At 34.7% G+C, this 24,278-nt stretch overlaps 1 protein-coding gene across 1 annotated transcript; it reads right to left on the bottom strand.

Moving 5' to 3' along the window:
- Nucleotides 1-2,097: 2,097 nt before the first annotated feature.
- On the bottom strand, nt 2,098-21,432 carry LOC128218063 (heterochromatin protein 1-binding protein 3-like). Its single transcript, XM_052925592.1, has 11 exons — nt 21,395-21,432; nt 16,288-16,549; nt 15,703-15,826; nt 14,790-14,954; nt 13,955-14,086; nt 13,577-13,678; nt 12,723-12,909; nt 11,489-11,764; nt 8,050-8,227; nt 7,298-7,564; nt 2,098-6,035 (listed from the first exon to the last, which is right to left on the bottom strand). Exons 2-11 carry the CDS (start codon nt 16,533-16,535, stop codon nt 5,531-5,533), a joined length of 2,184 nt encoding a protein of 727 aa, XP_052781552.1. The 5' UTR covers nt 16,536-16,549; nt 21,395-21,432; the 3' UTR covers nt 2,098-5,530.
- Between the last annotated feature and the right edge of the window lie 2,846 nt (nt 21,433-24,278).

Raw genomic sequence — 24,278 nt, forward strand, 5'->3', positions numbered from 1 at the left:
CACAAGTTGATTCAAGGCAATACCTCTGAGGTCGTGTTTTTCTTTTATGTCTAATGAAAAATCGTGTATGCAGTTTTCAATGTTTATGAATAAGTTCTTTTCATTTTGAAAGACTTGGTGAGTCCCCAGATAAAATCTGCAGATTAAACTCCTTTGAAGGTCAATGGCAATAAGCTACGGTAGGTCAATTCATCTTACAAAGATATCTGGATTAATCAACTGAGGGCCTGAGATATTTTAATCGATGATGGGTGAAGTACAGCTTATCCATGCGAAAGTCCTTGAACCAATAACCCCTTAATTGTAAACGCATGTGATTAACATGATGCCTGTATTTTTGGAACAGGTAAACTGATGGAGGGACTTACCGTACTTGTCGTATGACTGTGTAACCGGGTATTCAGATAATTTTCGTCGTATGACTGTGTAACCGGGTATTCAGATAATTTTCTTTGAGCCAAAAACAAAATAAAGAAAAAAGTGCTTATATGGTATATCAGCTAGATCTGATTTTCCAAGACAAACCGATAGCCTTGGTGGCTGGCTGCAGTGAATCCTTGGCAAATCCTTCATAGATATTCGGATAAAACTTGGCAGACATATTGCAAAGTAGACTGCGCATCTACAGCAAGGCCCCAAACTCCAGCTTTATTGTTTTGTCTTTTGATAGTTTGAAAGTCAATCATGCAAAAACTTTGAACTTGTCCATAGTTTAATTCTTCAGTTTAAACCAAGATATTAATTGCATGCCTATGCCATAATTTTATTTCCAATGCAACATCACATGTTATGTTATGTTAGATATGGGTCATGGTTGGTCAAAACCTATGAGGTTACTATGACATTACAGATTCTTATGTCTTCACATGAAACTTAGGATCGAACAGTACAGGTAAATTAAAGGACAGAAAATTTGTTAACCCTTTGCATTTTACATGTTTAAACTCTCAATCTTTACTAGAATTATTACTTCTCCCTTATAAAAGCTTTTTCCATGTCATGCCTGAATGAAAGCTAAGCCAAGCCAAGCAGAGGGATCTTCCAAACATATAAAAATATTTTGACATGATTTTGGGATTATTTGAAAGAGTTTATGGCTATTTGTATACGGTGAAAGAGCCTTTGACACAGACATAATGCCCCTCCATACAAATGTAACACAGAATAACATTGAGTTGAGGAATAACGTTGTAATCATTCCACATCATCATAGTGATCCTCTATGGCAATTATTTTGAAAATACTATAATGCATGATCAAGATACTGCCTAGACATGGTTCAGTCCAGACCAGTCCTATAAACATTCCTCATGTTGACATTTAAGTGGGGCCTTTATCTTTAAGGTACATACCTGGGACGTGTGCTTTTGATTTACAACATCATCGTCAAACAATTAATCTCAAGTTTTTTGGAAATCTTGTAATGCTTGGTTAACTTAAAACCTACAGACCCAATTTTTCATTAGCCTGGAAAGGTTCAGTCAAATCAACACAACTCATTTCAACCTTTGACCATCTAGTTTGACATTGAGCTTTGAGGCAAAGACCTTGGTCTTGTGCAGGACATCCAGCCTCAACCTTCAAGGCAAGTTTTTTTAAATCCTAAACTACCGGTACATGGGAAAGTACAGATCGGACAAGATTCAGTCCAGCCAAGTCCTATCAAAAGTATTCATTTTGTCATTTAACCTGATGTAATCTTAACCTTTAAGGTGCAGACTCGGGTCTTGTGCATGACATGCGGCCATCATAGTCAACCTTCTTCAGGAAATGTGTTTTTTTTAAATCCTATATGGCTGCATGGTCAAGATTCAGCCTGGACATAATTGTAGCAATTTATTTCTTGACTTCAATGAACATTATGACAGCTGTTCCATTGGCAGTAAGCTTAACTAGCACTGAATAAACAGATGAAATTAGTTACCAGTAAAGTATGTACCTATTAATGTGTATGAGTAGAAAAAAGCCCAGCTATTTCTGTGTTGCTAATGGCTGGAAGCAAATATTGTTCCACATGTACCCATTTTTATTGCAACGTGACATGTGTTTGCTGCTTTCTACAAGGTAGAGCTGAATGGAAAATGAAAACAACTCTAATTATTGATACACTAAATATTTATTCAAGTATACATAGACATGTTAAAAGACATTGTGGTCTAAAATTTCGAAAACAATTTCAATCAGTAATGGCTTGTTATACAAACTAAACTAAAAACAAAAATATATGATCTTAATTATAAACAATAAGAAATGCAGTCACTTTCAGTGACAAAAATCGCAGAGGCTGGCACTAGACTGACAATCCTTAGTTCTTGTAAAAAAAGCCCAACATTGTACTGGCATTATTAAACAAATTTTTTTTATAAATCTTGTCTACTCATCATTTTTTTGATAAGACTCATTACTAGTACTTTGCCTGAATTAACTTAGCTGGAAGTCCTGTTGTTTACGATTATGACTACCAGCTTATAATAAGCTCAAATTCACCAGTGCCTTGCCTCTATTGCGGTAACAAAACCATAAAATCAAGATAAATGAAAAAATATTATAACCAATGTCCTAAAATGAACAACACTTAACAAAACTTCACAGTGAGACTATTCCATGTCATCATAAAAAGTAAAAATTCCTAAAGCATTATGGAAACATTCAAAAAGCACAATATGTACCATTTTCTTATGAGAAATATACAAACTTATAACTACACTTTTTTACCACTGCACTACATGTTTAGCAAAGAGCATACCAATTTGTATGTACATGGGTAATAAGACATTAACAAATGCACAAAAATTGAATGAAAAATGAGGACTGTAATGAAAATAGAACTACCAATGGCCAGCCAGGGTTAAAATGTACATGATAATGCTGCCTATCTGGAGCCTTGACGACCTGACTAACTGGTGGCTAAAACAAATGAACACACCATAAAATGTATCTAGCCCGATTGTTAAGAAAATATCAATTTTATACTTATTTTTACTTAAGCTTTTATGTTATGTGGTTTGAAAAGGTTTTAATCATAACAAAAAAATAAAATAAAAATAATATCAAATGATTTACACTTTGTTACATAAGTTTGATAACATTTCAAAACAGAGAGATTAAAAAGAATTTTTCTTTAATAATCTTAACATCAACATGTTTTATACAATACTCCTTACAACACTCCATACAACATACAAATATACTCTAGTTCTTCTTAGATTTAAAATACTAGAGAGGTTGTGAAACAAAACTTGATCGGTTACACATACAAGTGGGCTGTGTGGGTACACATACATGTGGCCTGTGTGGGTACACATACATATGGGGTGTGAGGGTACACAAACAAGTGGGCTGTGTAAGTACACAAACAAGTGGGCTGTGTGGGTACACATACATGTGGCCTGTGTGGGTACACATACATGTGGGCTGTATAGGTTCACATACAAGTGGGCTGTGTGGGTACACATACATGTGGCCTGTGTGGGTACACATACATATGGGCTGTATAGGTTCACATACATGTGGGCTGTGTGGGTACACATACATGTGGGCTGTGTGGGTACACAAACAAGTGGGCTGTGTAAGTACACAAACAAGTGGGCTGTTTGGGTACACAAACAAGTGGGCTGTGTGGGTACACATACATGTGGGCTGTGTGGGTACACATACATGTGGCCTGTGTGGGTACACATACATGTGGGCTGTGTGGGTACACATACATGTGGCCTGTGTGGGTACACATACATGTGGGCTGTGTGGGTACACAAACAAGTGGGCTGTGTAAGTACACAAACAAGTGGGCTGTGTGGGTACACATACAAGTGGGCTGTGTGGGTACACATACATATGGGGTGTGAGGGTACACATACATGTGGGCTGTATAGGTTCACATACATGTGGGCTGTATAGGTACACATACATGTGGGCTGTGTGAGTACACATACATATGGGCTGTACGGGTACACATACATATGGGCTGTACGGGTACACATACATATGGGCTGTATGGGTACACATACATGTGGGCTGTGTGGGAACACATACAAGTGGCCTGTATGGGTACACATAAAAGTGGGCTGTGTGGATACACATACTTGTGGGCTGTGTGGGTACTTGTACATTTTTGGCTGTATGGGTTTGCATACATTTTGGGCTGTATGGGAAATCGTATATGTGGACTGCATCAATTCTTTTATGTGTAGGCTGTATGAGTATTTGTATGTATGGGCTGTATGAGTACTTGTGCATGTGGGCTGTATGGGTACACATACATGGGGGCTGTATGGGTTCTTGTTTGTGAGGCCTGTATGGGTATTTGTACATCTGGGCTGTATGGGTTCTTGTACATGTAGGCTGTAAGGTACATCTGGACTACATTGATACTTTTATGTGTAGTTTGTATGGGTATTTGTTTGTGAGGCCTGTATGGGTATTTGTACATCTGGGCTGTATGGGTTCTTGTACATGTAGGCTGTATGGGTAAAGGTACATCTGGACTACATTGATACTTGTATGTGTGGGTTGTATGGGTATTTGTACATGTGAACTACCGGTATATGGGTACTTGTACATGTGAACTACCGGTATATGGGTACTTGTACATGTGAACTACCGGTATATGGGTACTTGTACACATGGTATGTATGGGTACTTGTATGTGTGGGCTGTATGGTTACTTGTACATGTGAACTACCGGTATATGGGTACTTGTACACATGGTATGTATGGGTACTTGTATGTGTGGGCTGTATGGTTACTTATACATGTGAACTATATGGGTACCTTTACATGTAGGCTGTATGGGTAATCAACATGTGGGTTGTATAGGTACTTGTATGCATGGACTATTTTTCATTCATTCCTCTGTCCAGGAATGTGTATATCTTAAACCTTTAGAATGAAATGAATGATTGCATGAGGAATGTGTTTTACGCACATATCAGGGAGCCTACTTGTGTAGGTTTTAAGTGAAATTTCTTAAACAAATTTTAAAATCCAACTACAATTTTGACATGTATAGTCATGTTTCACAACCCTCTCTAATTTCTTATGTCTTACTGAAACAGGCATCTTTCTTTAAAGTATGAAAATGTTGAAAACATTTATACAAGGATGAAAACAAAATGAATGGTAGAGTGCTGTGTTTATTTTCTGAACACACATTTTTACCTGAACACAGTATTAAAATAAAACTTATATCTAATCTAAATGATAAGTCTCTGACAGACACCATATTGCAACTGTATAAAGAAATTGGTTTTAGGTAAAACATATGTTTATAATTAATGTTACAAGTTCAATTCAAATCAGCACAAAAATAAGCCCCCTCCCCCCAAACTTTTGTTTATCATTAATGTTTTAAGTATAGTTAAATGGGCACAAAAATTAGCCCCACCCCACAAAAAACCCAGATTGAAAAGGAAGTATATGATTTACAAAGTGTTGCAGCAAAATACAAAGCCCAAACAGATATGGCAACTGTTTCTAATGATTTGAGATTTCGCGCCAAATATGAAAGCTATAGAAGCAATTACAGATTTTCTTATCGCTTACGTTTCCCTTTCTTTGCTGAGCCTGCGGCCTTTTTCTGCCCTTTCTTGGGTGTTGGTGTTTTTGCTTCTGTCTTTGCCTTCTTAGGTGGAGAAGGCGTGACCTCCTGCTCTTCTTCACTGAACTCATCCTCTGAGATCTCGATCTGAAGCCTCTTGGCTGCCTGTCTTCCCTTCGGCTTAGCTGGAGCAGGCTTAACCACAGTCTTATCATCTCCCCTCGACTTGCTCGGGCGTGGAGTGTAGTCATCAAGGTTCTCTAAGTCGGAATCTTCGTCTCGGTAGTTGACCCTATCTCTTGTCTTGCGGTCTGTTGATGGAAGTGCCTTTTTGGGTGGAGATGGTTTTGCCTTTGATTTCTTTGGTGTACTTTTTGCAGCTGTTTTGCTAGCTGGGGCCGGTTTAGCTTTAGCAGAGCCGGTAGATTTTCCCCTGCTCCTCGATGGTTGTGGTGTGTATGTGGCCATTTCCTCATCTGAACTGTCAACATCAACATACCTGAAATGTCAAGGTTAATTGATAAATAATGGTTATTTTAAATGTTTTCATTGTCTATTGTTACATGTATGTATTTCAACACTCATTGTTTAATTATCTAGTTTTATTATTAGGTGACATAGATTCATTAAAATAAACTATGTTTAACCCCTGCATTAATCAGGATTTGTTTAAAAATGTTTTAAAATGTTTTCTATTTATTCCATGTATAAAAGTTTTAGAATAAACTAGACTCTTATAGACTTTGAGAGAAAGGTCTTTAGGATGTTAGAAGCAAGTTCAGGAACAACCTTATTTGGTATATTAGGGCAAACTTCTTTCATCTTGGGTTTTTAAAATTAAAGTTTCTATAAAAGTTTCACTAGTGCTACCATTTTTCAAATCTTATATTTTATTCAATCATACTGTGAGGAATACATGACAACATTTTATTTGGATTATTATGAAAGTGTTGTTAGGTTTAACTAGTGCTCATATAGAGTGTGCAATATTTCAAATGGATTTTAATCTGTGTACATTTAAAATACCAGGCTCAGTGAAGATAGTTTGTAAACTTTTGGACTTTGAATTGTATTAAAGGTATTTAAATTGAACTATAAGAACTATTTATCTGAAATTTCTGTTTGAAAATAAAGTTTACTGTTGGTTTCTCTTTCTCTGTCCATTTGGTGGTTGTAACAAAAATGTGAACAAATCATTAAATTTAATCTTAATATTAATGTCAATTAATTACATACTAATCAGTGATTTTTTTCCCTTGTGAAAAACTGTCCATTTTTCCCAAAATTTTATATATTTTTCCCAATTTGATAAATGTTCATTACATTAATGAATAAAAAGGCAATGAATATCTTGAAATATAAACAAAATCTTGACAATACTTACTTCTTCACAGCATAATGTATGCATAAAAAAAGTTGAAACATGTAAATTTGCCATCATTTAAGCTATTTTGGCCTGATTTTGTGTTTTTCCCAAAGGCGACATTTTTTCCCAATTTGTAAGGCACAGGCGGTAAAATAATTTAAAAAAAAATCACTGCTAATATATATGAACTACTTACTTTAAACTTCAGTATGAGCATACATAATACTTTTGTTAAATTGCCAAAATGATGAAAGTACAGTTTCATGTTCAGTCAGTGGTTTGTTTATGGTAAGAAAGTAAATGATGGCTAAATGGTACTGAAATATTGGATTAATGAGACTTGTTTTGAGTGTCTAGAGAACGGAAGAGCCCATATGACAAACTCTGCAACTCACTTCTTGGCCTTCGACTTGCTTTCCCTGGACCTTCCCCTAGCCCCAGGGGCGGGCCGCTTGCTAACTGGCGCAGGGACATATTTGTCCTTTATAGCTAGGCGTCCCTTTTTGGTTGGTCGAGGGACGTACTCCTGCACTTCCTCTGCCTCATCATCAGCGGCAGATTCGTCCTCAGAATCCGACGTGTACCCGGCCAAGATGGCGGGTGATGGATAAAACTGGTCAACCAGCTGGAACGACCCAGTTGATCCAATGCCACTCAACTGCCTGTGGAAATATGCAGCCTTTTATTTATAAAATGTTTAAGTGCTAATGGAATAATATGTTTGCCTTATATCTTGAGGTCATGTCAGACAGTTTCTAGTAATGTAGTAAAGGAAGAAAAAATATACAGAAAAAATACACATTTCATTTTTTTTCTTAAATGCACCACAAAAAGCATAATAATATACTATTGTTTAAAGTTTAACTTAATTAATCCTTGAAACATTATAAACAGTTAAATAAGCAATCAACAGCTATTTGCCGAAATAACTGTTTAAATAATCATTTTAATAATAGATTATAGTAAATTAACATGTTTTTGCTTGCAATTGTTAAGTTATGCCAATATTATTTTATCATGACAATATTTGATCACCTTTGTAGATTATTATTTTGCATCATGATCAATTCATGAAGAATGGTAACTATTAAAGAATCACATTATTTTTAAACAATCAACAGTAAATTGTGAGAAACAAACTGGGCACCTGATTTTCCCCTTGCTACAGGCTCTCTCTATAGCGTGCTTGAACAGGTGGACCTTGTTATCAATGTCGAACTTGGGGTGGTACTCGCTGATGTATTTCTTGATGATCACAGCCGACGCTATCTTGGGCTCACTACAGGCAACAATGGCTTGGGCTATTTGGTCAGCTAACTTTCCACCTAAACAACAATAGATTCATGTTGTTGTAAATTGAAACTCTAATTGCCAAATTGTGTCCTATTTTCGAACATGAGCTTTCAAAGATGTGACAAATGCCTTGGAAATGTCATTGAGTTCAATGGATTATGAAATTACTAATATGCCTTAATTCAGGAAGACCAGTCATAAACTTGAACCATATGCAGGCCCCTTTGATGATTGACATCAAGTTTGAAGGTGGTGTTGTAAGATGTAAGCATTCCCAGAATGATTAAACTAAATATGACCTTGAATCACCTTTATGTATGGAACACATGTGCCAACTAATATTAAAATGGCTCTGTGCATGACAAAGTCACAACCTGGACACAGCCAACTATACTGTATATGTATATATGCAGCATTCCAGAATGATTAAACTCCAAGTGTGACCTTGAACTATTAGGAAGAGTCATGGGTATTGTATGTGACATTTTGGCTTTATGTACCAATCACATGTAATTTTAAAATCACTCTTTGCATGACAAAGTTATATACCAGTAATTTTAATATCCCTCCCTCCATGACAAAGTTACATAATGATTAAACTCCCAAGTGTGACCGTGACCTTGAGGTGGGGGTCATGTGTCTTGCACTCGACACTTTGTCTTTACTGAACACATTTGCCAAGTCATTTTAAAATCTCTCCTGCATGACAACAGCCAGGACATGGTAAAGCAGACAGTTTGGTTGCAAAACATATGTCTACCTCCTCCATATGCCAACAGTACAGTAACTTCACAAATTACACAACTAGTAGTCATCAGTAAGAATTTTAATGTCAATATATATATCACGTCAAATGGCCAGATATGTCAAATCATGAGAACTATAGTATGTAGGAATGACACCACTGGCTATGGCATTCAGGTTTTTCAGGTAGATATGGTCATTCAGTGTGTCGGCCACAAGTTGATAAGAAAAAAATAATCAGGTGAAGCACTGCTCATGAAGATTATTTCTGTGAACTTCTGAAGTTTCAAGAAGATGCAGCATAAACTGTAGAAGAAGTATGCTCAACAAAATTGAATATGGCCACCAATAACCTTGAATGCAACTTTTTATGTAACTCATAACTACTCACAATGTTGAGTCACTGTGCCAAGGTAGAAAGAAATCCATGTGATAATGTTCTGGAAATAATGTGTAGACCAGAAATCAGAAGACCATAACACTGTGAAACCTACTTGAGCAGGACATGCTGATGTGTATGCACAACTAAGCTTGGAACTTATCATTCCTGTGAAGTTTCATAAAAATTCCCGCCAGCAGTTTTGGAGATTTTGTGCAAAAAACTTTGTTACACCCTTACATCCAGGCAGATAGCACAACATCAAATGGTTCATTTTTTTCTTGCTTAGCCCTGATGGGAGGAGACATAATAATGAATGTTATACCCCCACCACTTGGCAGTGGGCTGGCTACATAGGAACAACCATGTCCCGTCCATCCTGTACAGGATAAGTCTATTTTTCCAAGAAGGTGATGTGGTGGGGGTATTACCCGGTAATACAACCATTGATAGCTCTAATTAGTTAACTAACATTTGTCAGCCATTACAATTTGTATCCTTCATTCTCATCAAATCAATTCAAAGACTAGAACTGTAAGCCAAAGGCTAACGAATACCCCCCAACCCTTCCCTGTCTAGGTTGTTTGCCCTGGCCTTAGTTATGTGGCAGTCTGCCAACCCAATTTCTGTTTACCCACCCCCACCCCCCCACACATGAGTACCAAGGAAATAATACAGGTGTAAAAAATCACATATACAAAGGTTCACATAATGGTCATGGATATCCATAGATATCTGAAAGTTTGTTGTTTCTCTCATTTTCACCATAAAGGGGTCATGACTCCTGGCAGGATATTCCAAAATGAAGGTGGACGGGTAAATTTGGCAGTCTGCCAACCCAATTTCTGTTTACCCACCCCCACCCCCCCACACATGAGTACCAAGGAAATAATACAGGTGTAAAAAATCACATATACAAAGGTTCACATAATGGTCATGGATATCTGAAAGTTTGAGAAAAATATATTGAAAAATGACAAAGGAGTAGGCCACCAAAGCGAATATTACCCCACTCCCACCCACCTCAGGGGAGATAACAAACCTGTTTCTCTCATTTTCACCATAAAGGGGTCATGATGAAAAATGACAAAGGAGTAGGCCACCAAAGCGAATATTACCCCACTCCCACCCACCTCAGGGGAGATAACAAACCTGTTTCTCTCATTTTCACCATAAAGGGGTCATGACTCCTGACAGGATATTCCAAAATGAAGGTGGACGGGCGAATTTGACAGTCTGCCAACCCAATTTCTGTTTACCCACCCCCACCACCTCCCCCCCACACATGAGTACCAAGGAAATAATACAGGTGCACAAAATCACATATACAAAGGTTCACATCATGGTCATGGATAGCTGAAAGTTTGAGAAAAATATATTGAAAAATGACAAAGGAGTAGGCCACCAAAGCGAATATTGTAACAAATTTAAGGCCTGTATGCACCTAACTTCAGGACTTTTGATGGTCTTTTTAAGGACAAAATCAATTAAAGGTCTTTTTAAGGCCATGCAAACATTCTGATTAATACAGGTGCACCAAATCACATATTCAACAGTTCATATCATGGTCATTGACATCTGAAAGTTTGAAAAAGATTTATAGAAAAAATGAGAAAAAATGACCAAGGATTAGGCTAGACAAAGCTGTATAATTTTTGCCTATTTTAACTTATTCAGGGGCCATAATTGGAGACATGATCATGTGATTCCAACCACAATCACAGGGGCAAATGTTCTCACCATGGCTAAAAGTTTGAAAAAGATTCATTCAAAAATGACGAAGGAGTAGGACGAACAAAACTAATTTTACCCAATTTAACTCATTAAGGGGCCACAACTCCACTCAGGATCATGTGACTCCCACCAAATTCATGGAGGCACAGGTTTACATCATGGTCATTAATATTTGAAAGTTTGAAAAAGATTTGTTCAATAACGACAAAGATGAATCCCGGACAAAAAAAAAACGGACGGACAGACGGACAGACAGACGGACAGACGGACAACCCGATTCCAGTATACCCCCCCCCCAAACTTTGTTTTGGGGGGTATAAAAAGGTATACCCAAGTGAAAATTATAAAAATCAAGCTTGACAGTGAAAACAGGATTGTTTAACTGAACTCATACAAAATTAAAAACTATGCTACACAATGTAAGAAAGCCTCATACTGCGACTGGGTGTGAATGTATCAACCAGGAGATGGTAGGTGCTCCCCCCAACATTCTCCCACGTCTCACTCGCCACACCCTCGTCAAGTACGCGCTTCAGCTTCTCTGGTGCCACCTCTGTGTGGTAAAACTTGCGGATGTACGCCTTAATCTTGGTCATTGATGCCTGCTTTGGGTCACTCTGGTATGTGATGGCTAACGGGATGACGTCTTCAACCTTTTGTGGGTTGCTGTGTCTCTCTAGTTCTGATCGTACCCAGGCCTCTACAGGTTTTTCTGTAAGGGATAATCATTTGAAACATGTCATCAATTAATTAACATCTGCACATGTTTATTCATTGATCATTTAAGCTTGTTACTGTAATTTTACTTATCTTTAACTAAAGAAATCACAAATGTGTAATTTTCAAACAAATTGCTCTATATTTAGAAAATTGAAATTAACATGGTTCCAGGGTGAACCCAAAGATGTAAACAAAACAAGAGCTGTAACAGAAAGAGCGCGCTCGACTATTATGACATTTTAAAGATTTATATTGCAAAGTTTGGTGAAACATGCATTTGTCCCTGTACAATTAGATAATATGCAAAGTCTAAACCAGAATTTCTAAGTAAAAAAATAAAATGGGCTTAATTTGTATTTTATGCAAAATTAGAGTTCACATACTTGTTTGTCTAAAGTTTCAATGCAATACATCAAGTAGTTGCTGAGTTATTGACTTAAATGTGCTTAACCAGAATTTCTAAGACAAATAATAAAGGTGTAAAATTTATATTCAATGCAAGATAGAGTTATTAAACTTGATTAAGAAGATTGGATGGTTGGGAGCCCTTGTATAAAGTTTCAATGCAATACATGATGAATTTCCTGAGATATTGACTTTAATATGTTTACCAGTACATGCAAAATCTCAAACAGAATTTATTAAGTTAAAAAAGGACAATAATTTAAATTTATGACATGGAAAACAACTTTGATAACACAGAACCAATTTCTAGTATGGGTCTTGTTAGTAGACCAAATTGCCAAATCATAAAAATCTTCCAACTACAAGAAAATTTCAAAATGTGTTGCAAAACCATTCTTTGTATCATATATCACTGGTAAAAATAATAATCTGAGTCATGTAAAGTTGGATAATGCGATGAACTTCTATTCTAGCCATCCAAAACCTTGAACTTAAGACTGTCATCTTTGAAAGTCCTAATACTGTCCAAGCCTTCCTTAACTTACTTTTTGGTTTCTTCCTCTTCTTTTTAGGTTTCTCTTCCTGTTCTCCCGTGGCCTTCTCCCCTTCGTCTTTCTCTTCATCCTTGTCCCCTTCCTTCGCCTCTCCATCCTCCCCCTCATCCTTTTTCTCCTCCCCGCCACTGCTCGACTCTCCCTCCCCATTCTCAGCATCTTTCTTATCTTCACCATCCTGAAAAACACACAACTGTTTATTTTCCATGCCACATGCATGTTTTTATATCATGACTTAATCTTGAGCTAATGGCATTCAGTTTGCAAATATCAAACCCAGGGGGTAGTTTAAATTTATTCGAAACATAAGATCAACCAGCAGGCCAAACATTTCTCAAAAATTCTTAAGTGTTACTACTTAAGTACAAGTAGATTATTTCATTGAACCAAATTTTTACTTGATCGCAATATTACTCTATAACAATTAGTTTATCATGATTATCATCAATATAATTTCCAAAAACTCAATATGAATGTAAATATTACACACATTATACCAAAACAAAATATTGAGCTAGCACAATCCTGAAACATGGAACTTGGGAAATTGTGGCCAGGGCTGGTATTCAATATTGGTCTTAATTGGATCAAAGAATGATGTAGCTTATCATATTACTTGTTATGAATAACTGACCAACAGTGTAAATGCGGTCAATGATGTATGACCACACTTAAGTTTTATATTGAATACCACCCCAGGGCTTGAAAGTCAGAGCTTGGTTTAATACTGTTTAACAACCCATATTCTGCACAAACAACTGTTGTAAAATATACAAACAACTGTTGAAAAATATATTTTTTACCATCTTTTGAAAAATGACATGGGCAATGATAAACCTAAGTACTTTTTTCTCCTCTTCTGGTTTTTTCTTTGGCTTTTTCTCTGGTTCTTCCTTTGTTGGTTCCCCTGGTAACCGATAGTACCCACACATGCCTACTCCTCGCATCTAAATGCACAATTGTTTCGTCAAAATGTAATGGATGTAACAATTGTCAATAACAGTTCAATATTTTTAAAGGAAAGCATTGCTTCCTAAATATCTTCTTTTTAAATATCTTCTTTTTATCTTCATTGATAAATGAATCTTCATCTTCACTTTCCATGTATTATGAACCAATTTTAAGCAGTGGTTTTTATTTTGAAGATGTTACAGGTTAGACATGCAAGACAAATATACCTTGTATTTAAGCACACTATCTTACACAAAGAACTCTAAACTTACTAGCTCAAGATGTCCATAAGAAAGGCCTCGCTCTAAAGCACTTTTCAGGCGTTTGGGATAGATATCCACCCTCTGAGCTGGAAACTTCTGCATTATGGCCCTGCTTATGTTCTTGAACGAGTGGCCATTTCTCTGTTTTACGTCAAGGCTTAAATTCTTATTTCAGTACTTAATCACATTCAATAAATTGTTTAAATATTTACTTCAACAATGTAAACTATTTAAAATAGTTTTAAATGAACTAAGTTGTGTTTTCATGGTAGCAAAAAGTAAAACATCTATAATTTTGAAGGACCCCAATATCACAAGAATACTTCAGTTGTCTCTGAGTTTCTATCTCAACTCCTTTTTGTCACAGAATAGCATGGCATTTTTCAAAATTATAAATGTTTTACTTTTTTAAAACGTCCATTTAATATGATATGTATTACATATTTGGTCATTATTCTTGAAAAACGTAACTCTTAAAACAAAAAGAGCATGAGGAATAACTAGATATTATAAATTGTACTTAAATACAATTTTTACTACAGAATTTAATTTCTTTAAATTAATTATCAAAATCAACATAATCTAATCTAATTTTAAGTGCATTTATAAAAATATTAAGGTCATAAGAAAAATGTAATCAGTTTATCTTATAATACATTTAAATGCGTTCAGATTGAAAAGATTGATTTTGTGATATTGGGGCCTGGTCAATGCAGTATTTACAAGTACCTTGACCAAAATCACTTCAGTGAAAACAACAGCACTGACCTTGCAGTATACCGAAAACTATGCTAAAAAAATAACAATGCAGAATTCAGTTAAATCAATCATGAATGAAGGATACAAAGTTTCCCAAGTCTTCAAGGGCCTGTTTGATGACTTCTCTAATCTTAATCTGAGCTGTTTCACCTTCGACCTTCTTTTTCTTCTCTTTTCTCTCTTTGATCAACACTTTGTATGGCGAGCTGTCTTGGAAACCAAAGAATTTACCAAACTTTTCCCTCAGATACTGAAATTTAGAAAACATTTAAACAATATTTTTTAAAGCTGCACTCTAATATATTGACCATTTTGACATTTTTAAAGCTGCACAAATCTTTTTTTTTTATTATTTGAATGAGCCAACTTTTGTGTTAATGTCTGGAAACCTGTGATATAAGACTGATGACAAAATATCAGATTGCACTTGTCATATTTACATTTCGAAAATGTATGTTTTAGGGCTTAAAATCATAACTAACGCTTTTAGAAGAAAAAAAATACACAAAACCTCAAATTATTGACTTAAATTTGAAAACTGCAATCTAATCTTTTGTCAGCAGTCTCCTATCACTGGTTTCCAGACATTTAAGCAGAAAATTGCTCATTTCAAGATAAAAAATAATTGACAATCTGTGAGGATGCAGCTTTAAGAACATTTTGTGCACAGTACATGAGCAAGCACTTTTTTTGCAGAAATAACACCTACATCGCATATTCTTTTGCTTAAAAAAATTCTGCATCTTGGAAGCCCTTCAATTTCATAATTGATGTAAATAGATAGTTGTCACTTTCAGTTGCCAGCCAGAAAAAACACACAACTGGGTATAAATGTATGAATTCAAATGGTATCATATTTCTTCAAAACATTTTATTATTTAACTGTTCAATGATTGCTAAGAAAGCTTGAGCTTTTAAGTTCATAAATCAACACATGATCCATTGCATTGATAATATCTTGTAATAAAACACTGATGTACATGAAAGAGATTAAATACCCTTTGAAAGACGGGTGTGTCGACCACACTGTTGCCTGTCATCTGGCCGAGTTCAGAGTAGTATGTGTATAGGGTCATCAGAGGCAGATATACACCCTCCTTCTTCTCCAAATTGGTATCCAGCCTATCAAACCAGATGCATGATGTTTGAGTTTTATTTATGTATCATTCAATTAAAACTAATTATATGCATGGGTTTTTTGTGTGCAAAACTAAGTTGAATTGCTAAATATTATGTGCACATTAATTGTTATAAACATTTGTATCAAGATTAATAATAATATATTGAATGGATTATGGAATGGAACCATTCAAGGTTTTTGCAAGACATCAACAATAATGCTGACCAAATGACATCATGGCTACCACAACAGATATCGCAAACTGTTTTATCTCAAAAGTCAGACAAGTTACAGATATAAACATATGAACATGGTGGTCAAAGTCAATACAAGTCCGCAAGATCAGCACTGGTAAAATGCTTTAAGAGCTTACTCAACATTTGAATTAGTGGCATTTTACATTCAAAAGACTAATTACAAAGACTGTGTACATGTATTTATATATTTATGCACTAAATATTACCATTCAATAAGATTTTGTTCAGCTTTTGGGAGTGTTCTTTTCCTCTTATCGAACAGAATTTCCACATCCAGGAAGTTTTTTCCCTTCTTTTCAGTTTCGTCTCCGTCCCCACTTGCCTCCCCTGACTCTTCAGATGCTACATCTTCCAAGCTCTTCTTTGCTTTCTCTTTAGATTGCAGTTCAGCCTCTTTCTTTTCTTTCTCTGCTAAATACTCAGCTGTCACCTTCTTCAGTTTTATTGCTGGCATTTTAATTAATTAGCCTGAAAGAAATATGCATAAAGCTTTACAGTTACTGCAAATTGGAAAAAAAACAGCCTACAGTTAAAAATGAAAAGGAACATCCTATTAAAGCAGTTAACAAACATATCTACTTAGTTTAGTTTGTATCATTTTTAAATGGATATAACAATAAAATGCAGTGCATCAAATCTCTGGTTTTCTCCATCATTCAATTTATCTGTATGCATTTATTTTATTTATAATATTTCTATGCACTACATGCATAATTGTAATTCTTATCAATAAGTACATGACAATCTGTGAGTGTCTGTTTTATTCTATGAGGACATAAAGTTAAGATAACAGCGTGAGTTAGGTCAGAGATGTGTTGAGTTTAAAAAATAGTTCACTCAGTGTTCTTTCCTTCTAGATCTGTACAGAATGGATCCTTTTATTTTGACTACAAATATCACAAAATAATAAATAACTAAAAACGCTGCAATGCGAAGAAACCAGGTTTTTTATTTTGTGCAATAAGAAACATTGGTTCATTTGGTTCATCTAAGATTTGAGTTTACCTCACCTTGGGTCGTACCAACCCCAAAAACTATCTACAGCTTGCTATTTTCCAACAAAAATCACTACACATCAAACTATAATTATTGAACCAGAACTGTTTTCTGTTATCTGTTAATTTAGTTAAATGCAATCCAAGGTTTGTTTGGCATGTGCCTTATTAATATCAAATTATATCTGCTGTTATTCTTAACTCTTTTTCATTATGAATGACTTTGACCTCAACCCCAGTGAGCCCACATACAATCCCAAACTACAACTTCATGTAAAGGTTCTTTACAATGATTTATTGTACACAGATGTTTTCTTTAGTTTTGGTATAATCTACCTTCTAATACCTTCATCCCACTGACCCCGAAACCAATTGGAAATTATGTCTTCATCAATTCTTAAGTAATTGAGATGCAACCATTTTCAACATTTAGTAACTGCTACATTGACCTTGATCTCATAAACACAAACTAGCAATCTCATGGTAGATCTCTTTATGTGATGTTCCAACACAACAAATTTCCTCACCATACATATATCCTTTTTTTAAGTTAAGTGGAAACTATTTTACTACTTTAGTAACAGACAAGCAGTGTCCTGCACAAAAGCAGTCCAAAGGTATGTTGTCTCATCATAAGCATCCTACAAAACAAGATTTATCACTATGTTAATTCTTACAAAAGGGATTAACCTGAGATCATTTTTCCATTTAAGTTACAGCCACCTTCACCGTGATCCTACTGACCCTAAATGTAATCCCAATGTACTTGGTAAGTCTACATACCGATAAGCTTACTATGCACTAAGTTTCAACACTATAACTTATTTCCAAAAACCCCAAAATCAATGCCAAGTTTACCTGCCTGAGCGAATATAGAATGGAAATTTCTTCCATAACAAGAGCTGTCACAGAGACAGTGCGCTCGACTATTCCGCCGCTTTTCAGTGTAAGAATTGAAAAATTTTGGCGAAACATGCATGGATCACTGTTAGATTAGATTTCAATGCAATACATGATGTGCTGAGATATTAACATAAATGTGGTTACATGCAAAATTTTAACCAGAATTTTTAAGTGTAATAATAAAAGGCCATTATTTGCAAAATACAGCTATCTAACTTGGTTATTCAATTAGGTTGGGTGGTTGAATACCATTGTATGAAGTCTCAATGCAATACATCAAGTAGTTGCTGAGATATTATCCTATGAGTGCTAACATGCAAGACCTTAACCAGAATTTCTAAGTCGCATAATAAAGGGGCAAAAATTATATAATATGAAGGATTATAAGTATCTTCCATGGCCGAGAGTGTAAGATAGGTTCATTCAGACCCGAGCGTAGGATGTTTTGCGGAAACGAGGTTTACCGAGTTTCCGCAAAACACTCTGCGCGAGGGTCGGGTTGAACCTATCTTACACGAGCGGCTATGGTAGATTTTTTTTCTCCCACCTCAGTTAAACAAAATTAAGTAAAAATGTATTTTTTTGCTGGAACTCTTTTGTGCTTAGTGAAAATAATTGCGTACGGATATGCGATAATTCGTGGTTGTCATGGATATTCGCGCAGTGATTCAGAGTATGTAAATGGTCTGATCGGTCTTTAAATAGTTCTATAAAGAGTGAAACATTATTTCTTGAAAGGTGCGTGAAATCTGTTTTATGGTGACATTTGAAGCGAGAAATAATTAACTAGCGTTCTAAATATTGCCACAAGACAAGGTTTCCATGATGCGCTACAGATGACAGTCTTCAACAAGGGAGGTAATTACAATGTGGTGACCATTAAAAGAAGTTCCACACGGGCATTTTATTTTCGCCCGTGGGCAAGGTAAGAATTTCTAGCATGGTTAAATTAATAGATCTACTTATCTGAGGTGGGAGAAAGAGTTATCTTACTTGATTAAATAAGAAGGTTAAATGGTTGGGAGCCTGTGTGTAAAGTTTCAATGCAAGCCATGATGTATTCGCTGAGGTATTGACTTAAAAGTGGTTACAAGCAAGACCTTAACCAGAATTTCTAAGTCTAATAATAAAGGGCAATTATTTTGCATTAAATGCAAACTAGAGTTATCTAACTTGATTAATTTAGTAGGTTGTATGGTTGAGTACCATTGTATAAAGTCTCAATGCGATACCTCAAGTAGTTGCTGAGATATTAACCAATGTGTGCTTACACGCAAAACCTTAACCTGAATTTCTAAGTCAAATAATAAAGGGCAATTATTTGGATTAAATGGAAACTAGAGTTATCTAACTTGGTTAATTAAGTAGGTTGGATGGTTGAGTACCATTGTATCGAGACTCAATGCAATACCTCAAGTAGTTGCTGAGATATTAACCAATGTGTGCTTGCACGCAAAACCTTAACCAAATTTCTAAGTCAAATAATAAAGGGCAATTATTTGCATTAAATGCAAACTAGAGTTATCTTACTTGGTTAATAAGGTAGGTTGGATGGTTGAGTACCATTGTATCAAGTCTCAATGCAATACCTCAAGCAGTTGCTGAGATATTAACCTATGTGTGCTTGCACGCAAAACCTTAACCAGAATTTCTAAGTCAAATAATAAAGGCCTATTATTTGCATTAAATGCAAACTATAGATATCTAACTTGGTTAATAAGGTAGGTTGGATGGTTGAGTACCATTGTATCAAGTCTCAATTACAAGTAGTTGCTGAGATATTTACCTGTGTATTTATGTGTGTTTGCACGTAAAACCTTAACCAAGGGGTTTGCATGTTCAAATTTTCAATAAAATGCAACTAGTTAGTAGTGAAAAAAGTGAATTATTTTTAGGGGGAAAATGGAAGCTTGTAGCCAAGGAAAACAGACTATATTTGGCAGTAAAACTAAAAGAAAACAATCACTTCTAATCAAAGCTGTTCATAAGAAACCACCTGGCTGGCGCCATTACGCCTGACCAACATCATGCAAACCTAATCCAATAACTGTGATTTTTCTTTGCTAAAAAGGAATGGACCAGCCTCAAATGTTAACTGGAGCATATTTTACCACGCAAGTATAATTACAGAGTTATAATAACCAGAATAAGTATAATTGTAGATTTAAGTGTGCAAGAACTCAATTTTTAAGGCCCACTAGACCTGTGCTTGGAATCTTCAAATTGATCAAGACTTGAAGGATATAGTGAAAAAGTACTTTCTGAATGCCCTTTACTTTTATAATGTACAAATTACAATGCAAAGAAAGTTTGTGGCTAACAGTTTTGTAAAATTGGAAAATTTATTTGCCGTAAGATTTTACCAGCCTTGGCCAGTCAGATGCATTTGTAGTCAAAATAATAGACATGTTATACGGGATTTTTCCTATCCCTAACGTCTAAACGGGTTTGTGCAAAAACAGGGTTTTTTTTTTAAAAATATTGAAATTGTATTAAATTTTAGAGAAGTACTTTATATTTGGTTAATATTTATATTTGACCATGTAAGTGCAAAGATATTTTGCACAAAACAAGCATTAAATGCATTAAAACACAGGATTTACCTTTCCTATAAAACCAAACTTGACCGACACAGACAACAATTATGCCAACCATAAAAACTTGACCATCTCCAGCAAGCTTGGAGATAGACCTTGTAAATATAATCGTAACAACTTGGCCATGGCCGAAGTGTTCCAATTGTTGTAAAACTGTGAAGCTCAGCCTTGCAGGTGCCCTTCATGTATATATCGTTATGTTTTGACAGTATGAAATGAAGTAAAACATCAAACTCATAATAATTTGTTGCAAATTTATTTTTTTCTGTACTGAACTAATATAAAATATTATCTGGTTATTTTCTTGTTTTTATGATATTCCATAGACGCAATATGCTTTAACCCTGAATCCCAATCGGAATAACTACCCACTTTTGGTTATAAACAATTTGTACGTGAATGATTTGCCATATCAAAAATCGGGGAAAAAATCTGTAAACGTACAAATATTTGGACAAGGTGCATTTGATGCATTAATTAATCCATTATTAATTAGGTATGCATTATTAACAATGATTCAGAAACAAAATAAAAAAAAAATCAGAAAATTTCCTATGTAGTTGAAATTGATTAACATCTGCCGGACAATACGGGAAGAATTAAGAAATATTTTATCCGAAAATTCTGATTCATCCGAATGTTTTTTTTATTGAAAGTAGGTCAATGTTGGCATCTTTATTTTCCCTTAGAAACAAATGCAACACATATTGCAAAATTGTATCCATATACTACAACCACTTAATAACACGGATGCACTTTTCAAATATCATTTTTAAAGCAATATTTTGCGCTAATTGCGCTATGATTTTGATACATACGCTAATAGGTTTCAGAACGAGACTGCAAAAACACCGAGCAGTCAATGTTTTATTATGGCGGCTATCAATATTCTACGCAGTGATCTCCCTTTATTGGAAATAAAGATTTGTAATTGTTCATTCATATATATTTAAGTTTTAAAAGTAATATTTTTCATTTATCATCTATGAATGTGTACACTTATATATTAAAGACACTCATGATGATGATGATGATGATGATGATGATGATGATGATGATGATGATGATGATGATGATGATGATGATGATGATGATGATGATGATGATGATGATGATGATGAGGCTTTGACCAATTATTTTAAGAATATTGAATGTAGTTTTCTTGTCCAAATAATTACCGGGAATTTATCTGAATTAGCCAGCATGCATTTTAAAGTGGCATCAGTTTACTAGAATCTGGGACCAATAATGCTCTTGCTTGCAAGTAGCTGGGCAAACTTATTAAATTGTAGAGAAAAGACTAAACATCAAGAATGGAGAATATGAATTTCCTAGACTATTGCATTTATATTAAAGTTATAAAAAAATCACATTTTTATCAGCCGTCGTACATGTGAAAAACGAAAATATCTTGGGAAAACAATTGTGCAATATTAGGGACATGGACACTTAACTAGTGACAATGGGCTGAAATATAGGCTTTTTAACGGGTTCATTTGTTTTGTTTTCACAAATGAAGAGGTTGAAAATCCTCTATACTTGGAGAAGAAATTAAAATGAAATGCATTATGGTATATAGTTGTAATACCTGAATAAGTTAGGAAAAATCTGCTTCAGCTGAATATATCTGTTTTATATTATCATAGATGATCGAAGGGGGTCGTACGTTGCAAAAGCGTTAGATATTGTCACTTAACAGCAAAGGAATACATGGCTAGTTGTTGTATTGAAATAAAGCATTTCTCACTAATAGACATCAGTCAGTCAGAATAGGAAAAACAACATCAGAGAGGAAGTCAGTAGTGAGCGGAATACCTCAAGGATCTGTGTTAGGATCAATTTTATTCCTCATCCCTGAGGCTTAACATATGTATCATCCGCAGTGAAAGTATTCGCCGATGATACAAAGGTATATTCATGTGTCGAGATTGAGATGGATTGTAATATTATACAACGAACAGAACAGACAGTTTATTCGACTTATACAAGATTACATCGTCGTAATACATATAGTTTTTTTTTATATATATGTCACGTATCTAAACTTTAGAACATAATATTATTAAATAGAATGTAATGAAGTCAAAACGTTTATGTAAATTGAATACAAAATAAGTATTATGTTAACTTTGGTAGTGAGGGAAAGTTCCGTAACTACTATATTAAGTTATATTATTTACAAGTGAGTTGCGTATAACAAATGCTTCTTTTATATATTTACAAACATTCCTAACTTCCTTTTATCACATGATACAAATATTTGATGGAATTTGAATACAGATGGATTGACATAGTAGAATCGTTTTATATAAGTTTTTCGTAACTGACGATAACATTGACAAATACATATGAGGTGATATTAATACTCTATGTCCCTACTATTATACCATAAACAATATCGTTCGTTACGAGGTATATTATTACGTGCATAACGTCCTGTTTATATTCTTAAAGGATGTCCAGAAACTCTCTATCTAACAAAGTATAAACTTAAATTCTTTGGAACTAAATCTAAATATATTTCATAATCAAGGGAGGTTTTAAAAATTCTATATATATCCAAAAACAGAACAGTTACTAATATTACCATACCACTCTTGTTTAAATGTATCTATTATTCTACATTTAAATTCGTTTATAAATACATTAACGTGTACAATATTTGGGTTATTAAATACATATGCAAAACCATAATCATTCAACAGTTTTTTAACCTTAGTAACCCAGTTAATACAACCCTTATTACAGTCATCAATGGCCTGTTTATACACGGACTTTATTATAATGTTATTACTGTTGTAAATCTTAAACCAGTATCTAATAATTCTAACATATATATTAATGTATAGTCTTCAAGGATATCTACCTAGTTCTCCATACACAGTAGCATTACATGTGTTTATTTTAACATGTAACAATCGCTTACAAAATTTTAAATGTATGCGTTCTATTTTTTTTGACTTGCTAAAACCCCAGATTTCACAGGCATGATTCAATATTGAGCCAACAAAAGAATCAAATAATTGACAAAATATTTTAGGTTTAACGTCGAATTGTTTGCATTTATATAATAAAGTATTCATAGCCTTAAGGGCTTTTCCAACCAAATGCTCTTGATTCAATGTAAAACTTCCTGTGTAATTTATCAACAGCGTCGATAGTACGCCATTATATGTCCAACGCTCGATCATTACGACGTATTCCACCCCGTTTACGAAAAACCATTAGTTTCGTCTTTGATATATTTACATTTTATCCCCATGCTTTGCAATACGAGTAAAGAGTGTTTAAACGGTTTTGGACTTCCTCGGGCGATTTCCCTAAAATGGCAATATCACCGAAGTTGAATTCAAATTGGAATTCATTTACCATGTATACCTGTAATTATATGTGTATTTATAAATGAAATACTAGGATATTATATTAGTAATATAGCCATATAAAGTGTTTTCTTTCCTTGCCATACCGAATCATAAAGAAATATTGTTGTTGTTTTTTCTACCGTTTAAATAGTAAACATTTAGCCCATGCAGTGGGTGCTATTTTATCTAGAATCCAAGGAGCAATTACATACCAGAACAGATTTTCATAAGTATAACTGCTCTGATTTTCATAAGTATAAAAGCTATCCTTAGTACGAAATTGCTCAAAGAATTCTTTATGAAATGGCATCTTTAAATATTCTATTTTTTACGTGAATAT

The sequence above is a fragment of the Mya arenaria genome, chromosome 2, assembly GCF_026914265.1.
Source record: "Mya arenaria isolate MELC-2E11 chromosome 2, ASM2691426v1".
Classification (NCBI taxonomy): domain Eukaryota; kingdom Metazoa; phylum Mollusca; class Bivalvia; order Myida; family Myidae; genus Mya; species Mya arenaria.

What these genes read in the sequence shown, in the direction of transcription:
- LOC128218063 (XM_052925592.1), bottom strand. Translation starts at nt 16,535, where the DNA reads ATGCCAGCAATAAAACTGAAGAAGGTGACAGCTGAGTATTTAGCAGAG. An exon ending in GAAGAGGAAGAAACCAAAAA is followed by an intron (nt 11,765 to 12,722) that starts GTAAGTTAAGGA and finishes TATCCCTTACAG; the next exon opens with AAAAACCTGTAGAGGCCTGG. An exon ending in TGTAGCAAGGGGAAAATCAG is followed by an intron (nt 7,565 to 8,049) that starts GTGCCCAGTTTG and finishes ATATTTCCACAG; the next exon opens with GCAGTTGAGTGGCATTGGAT.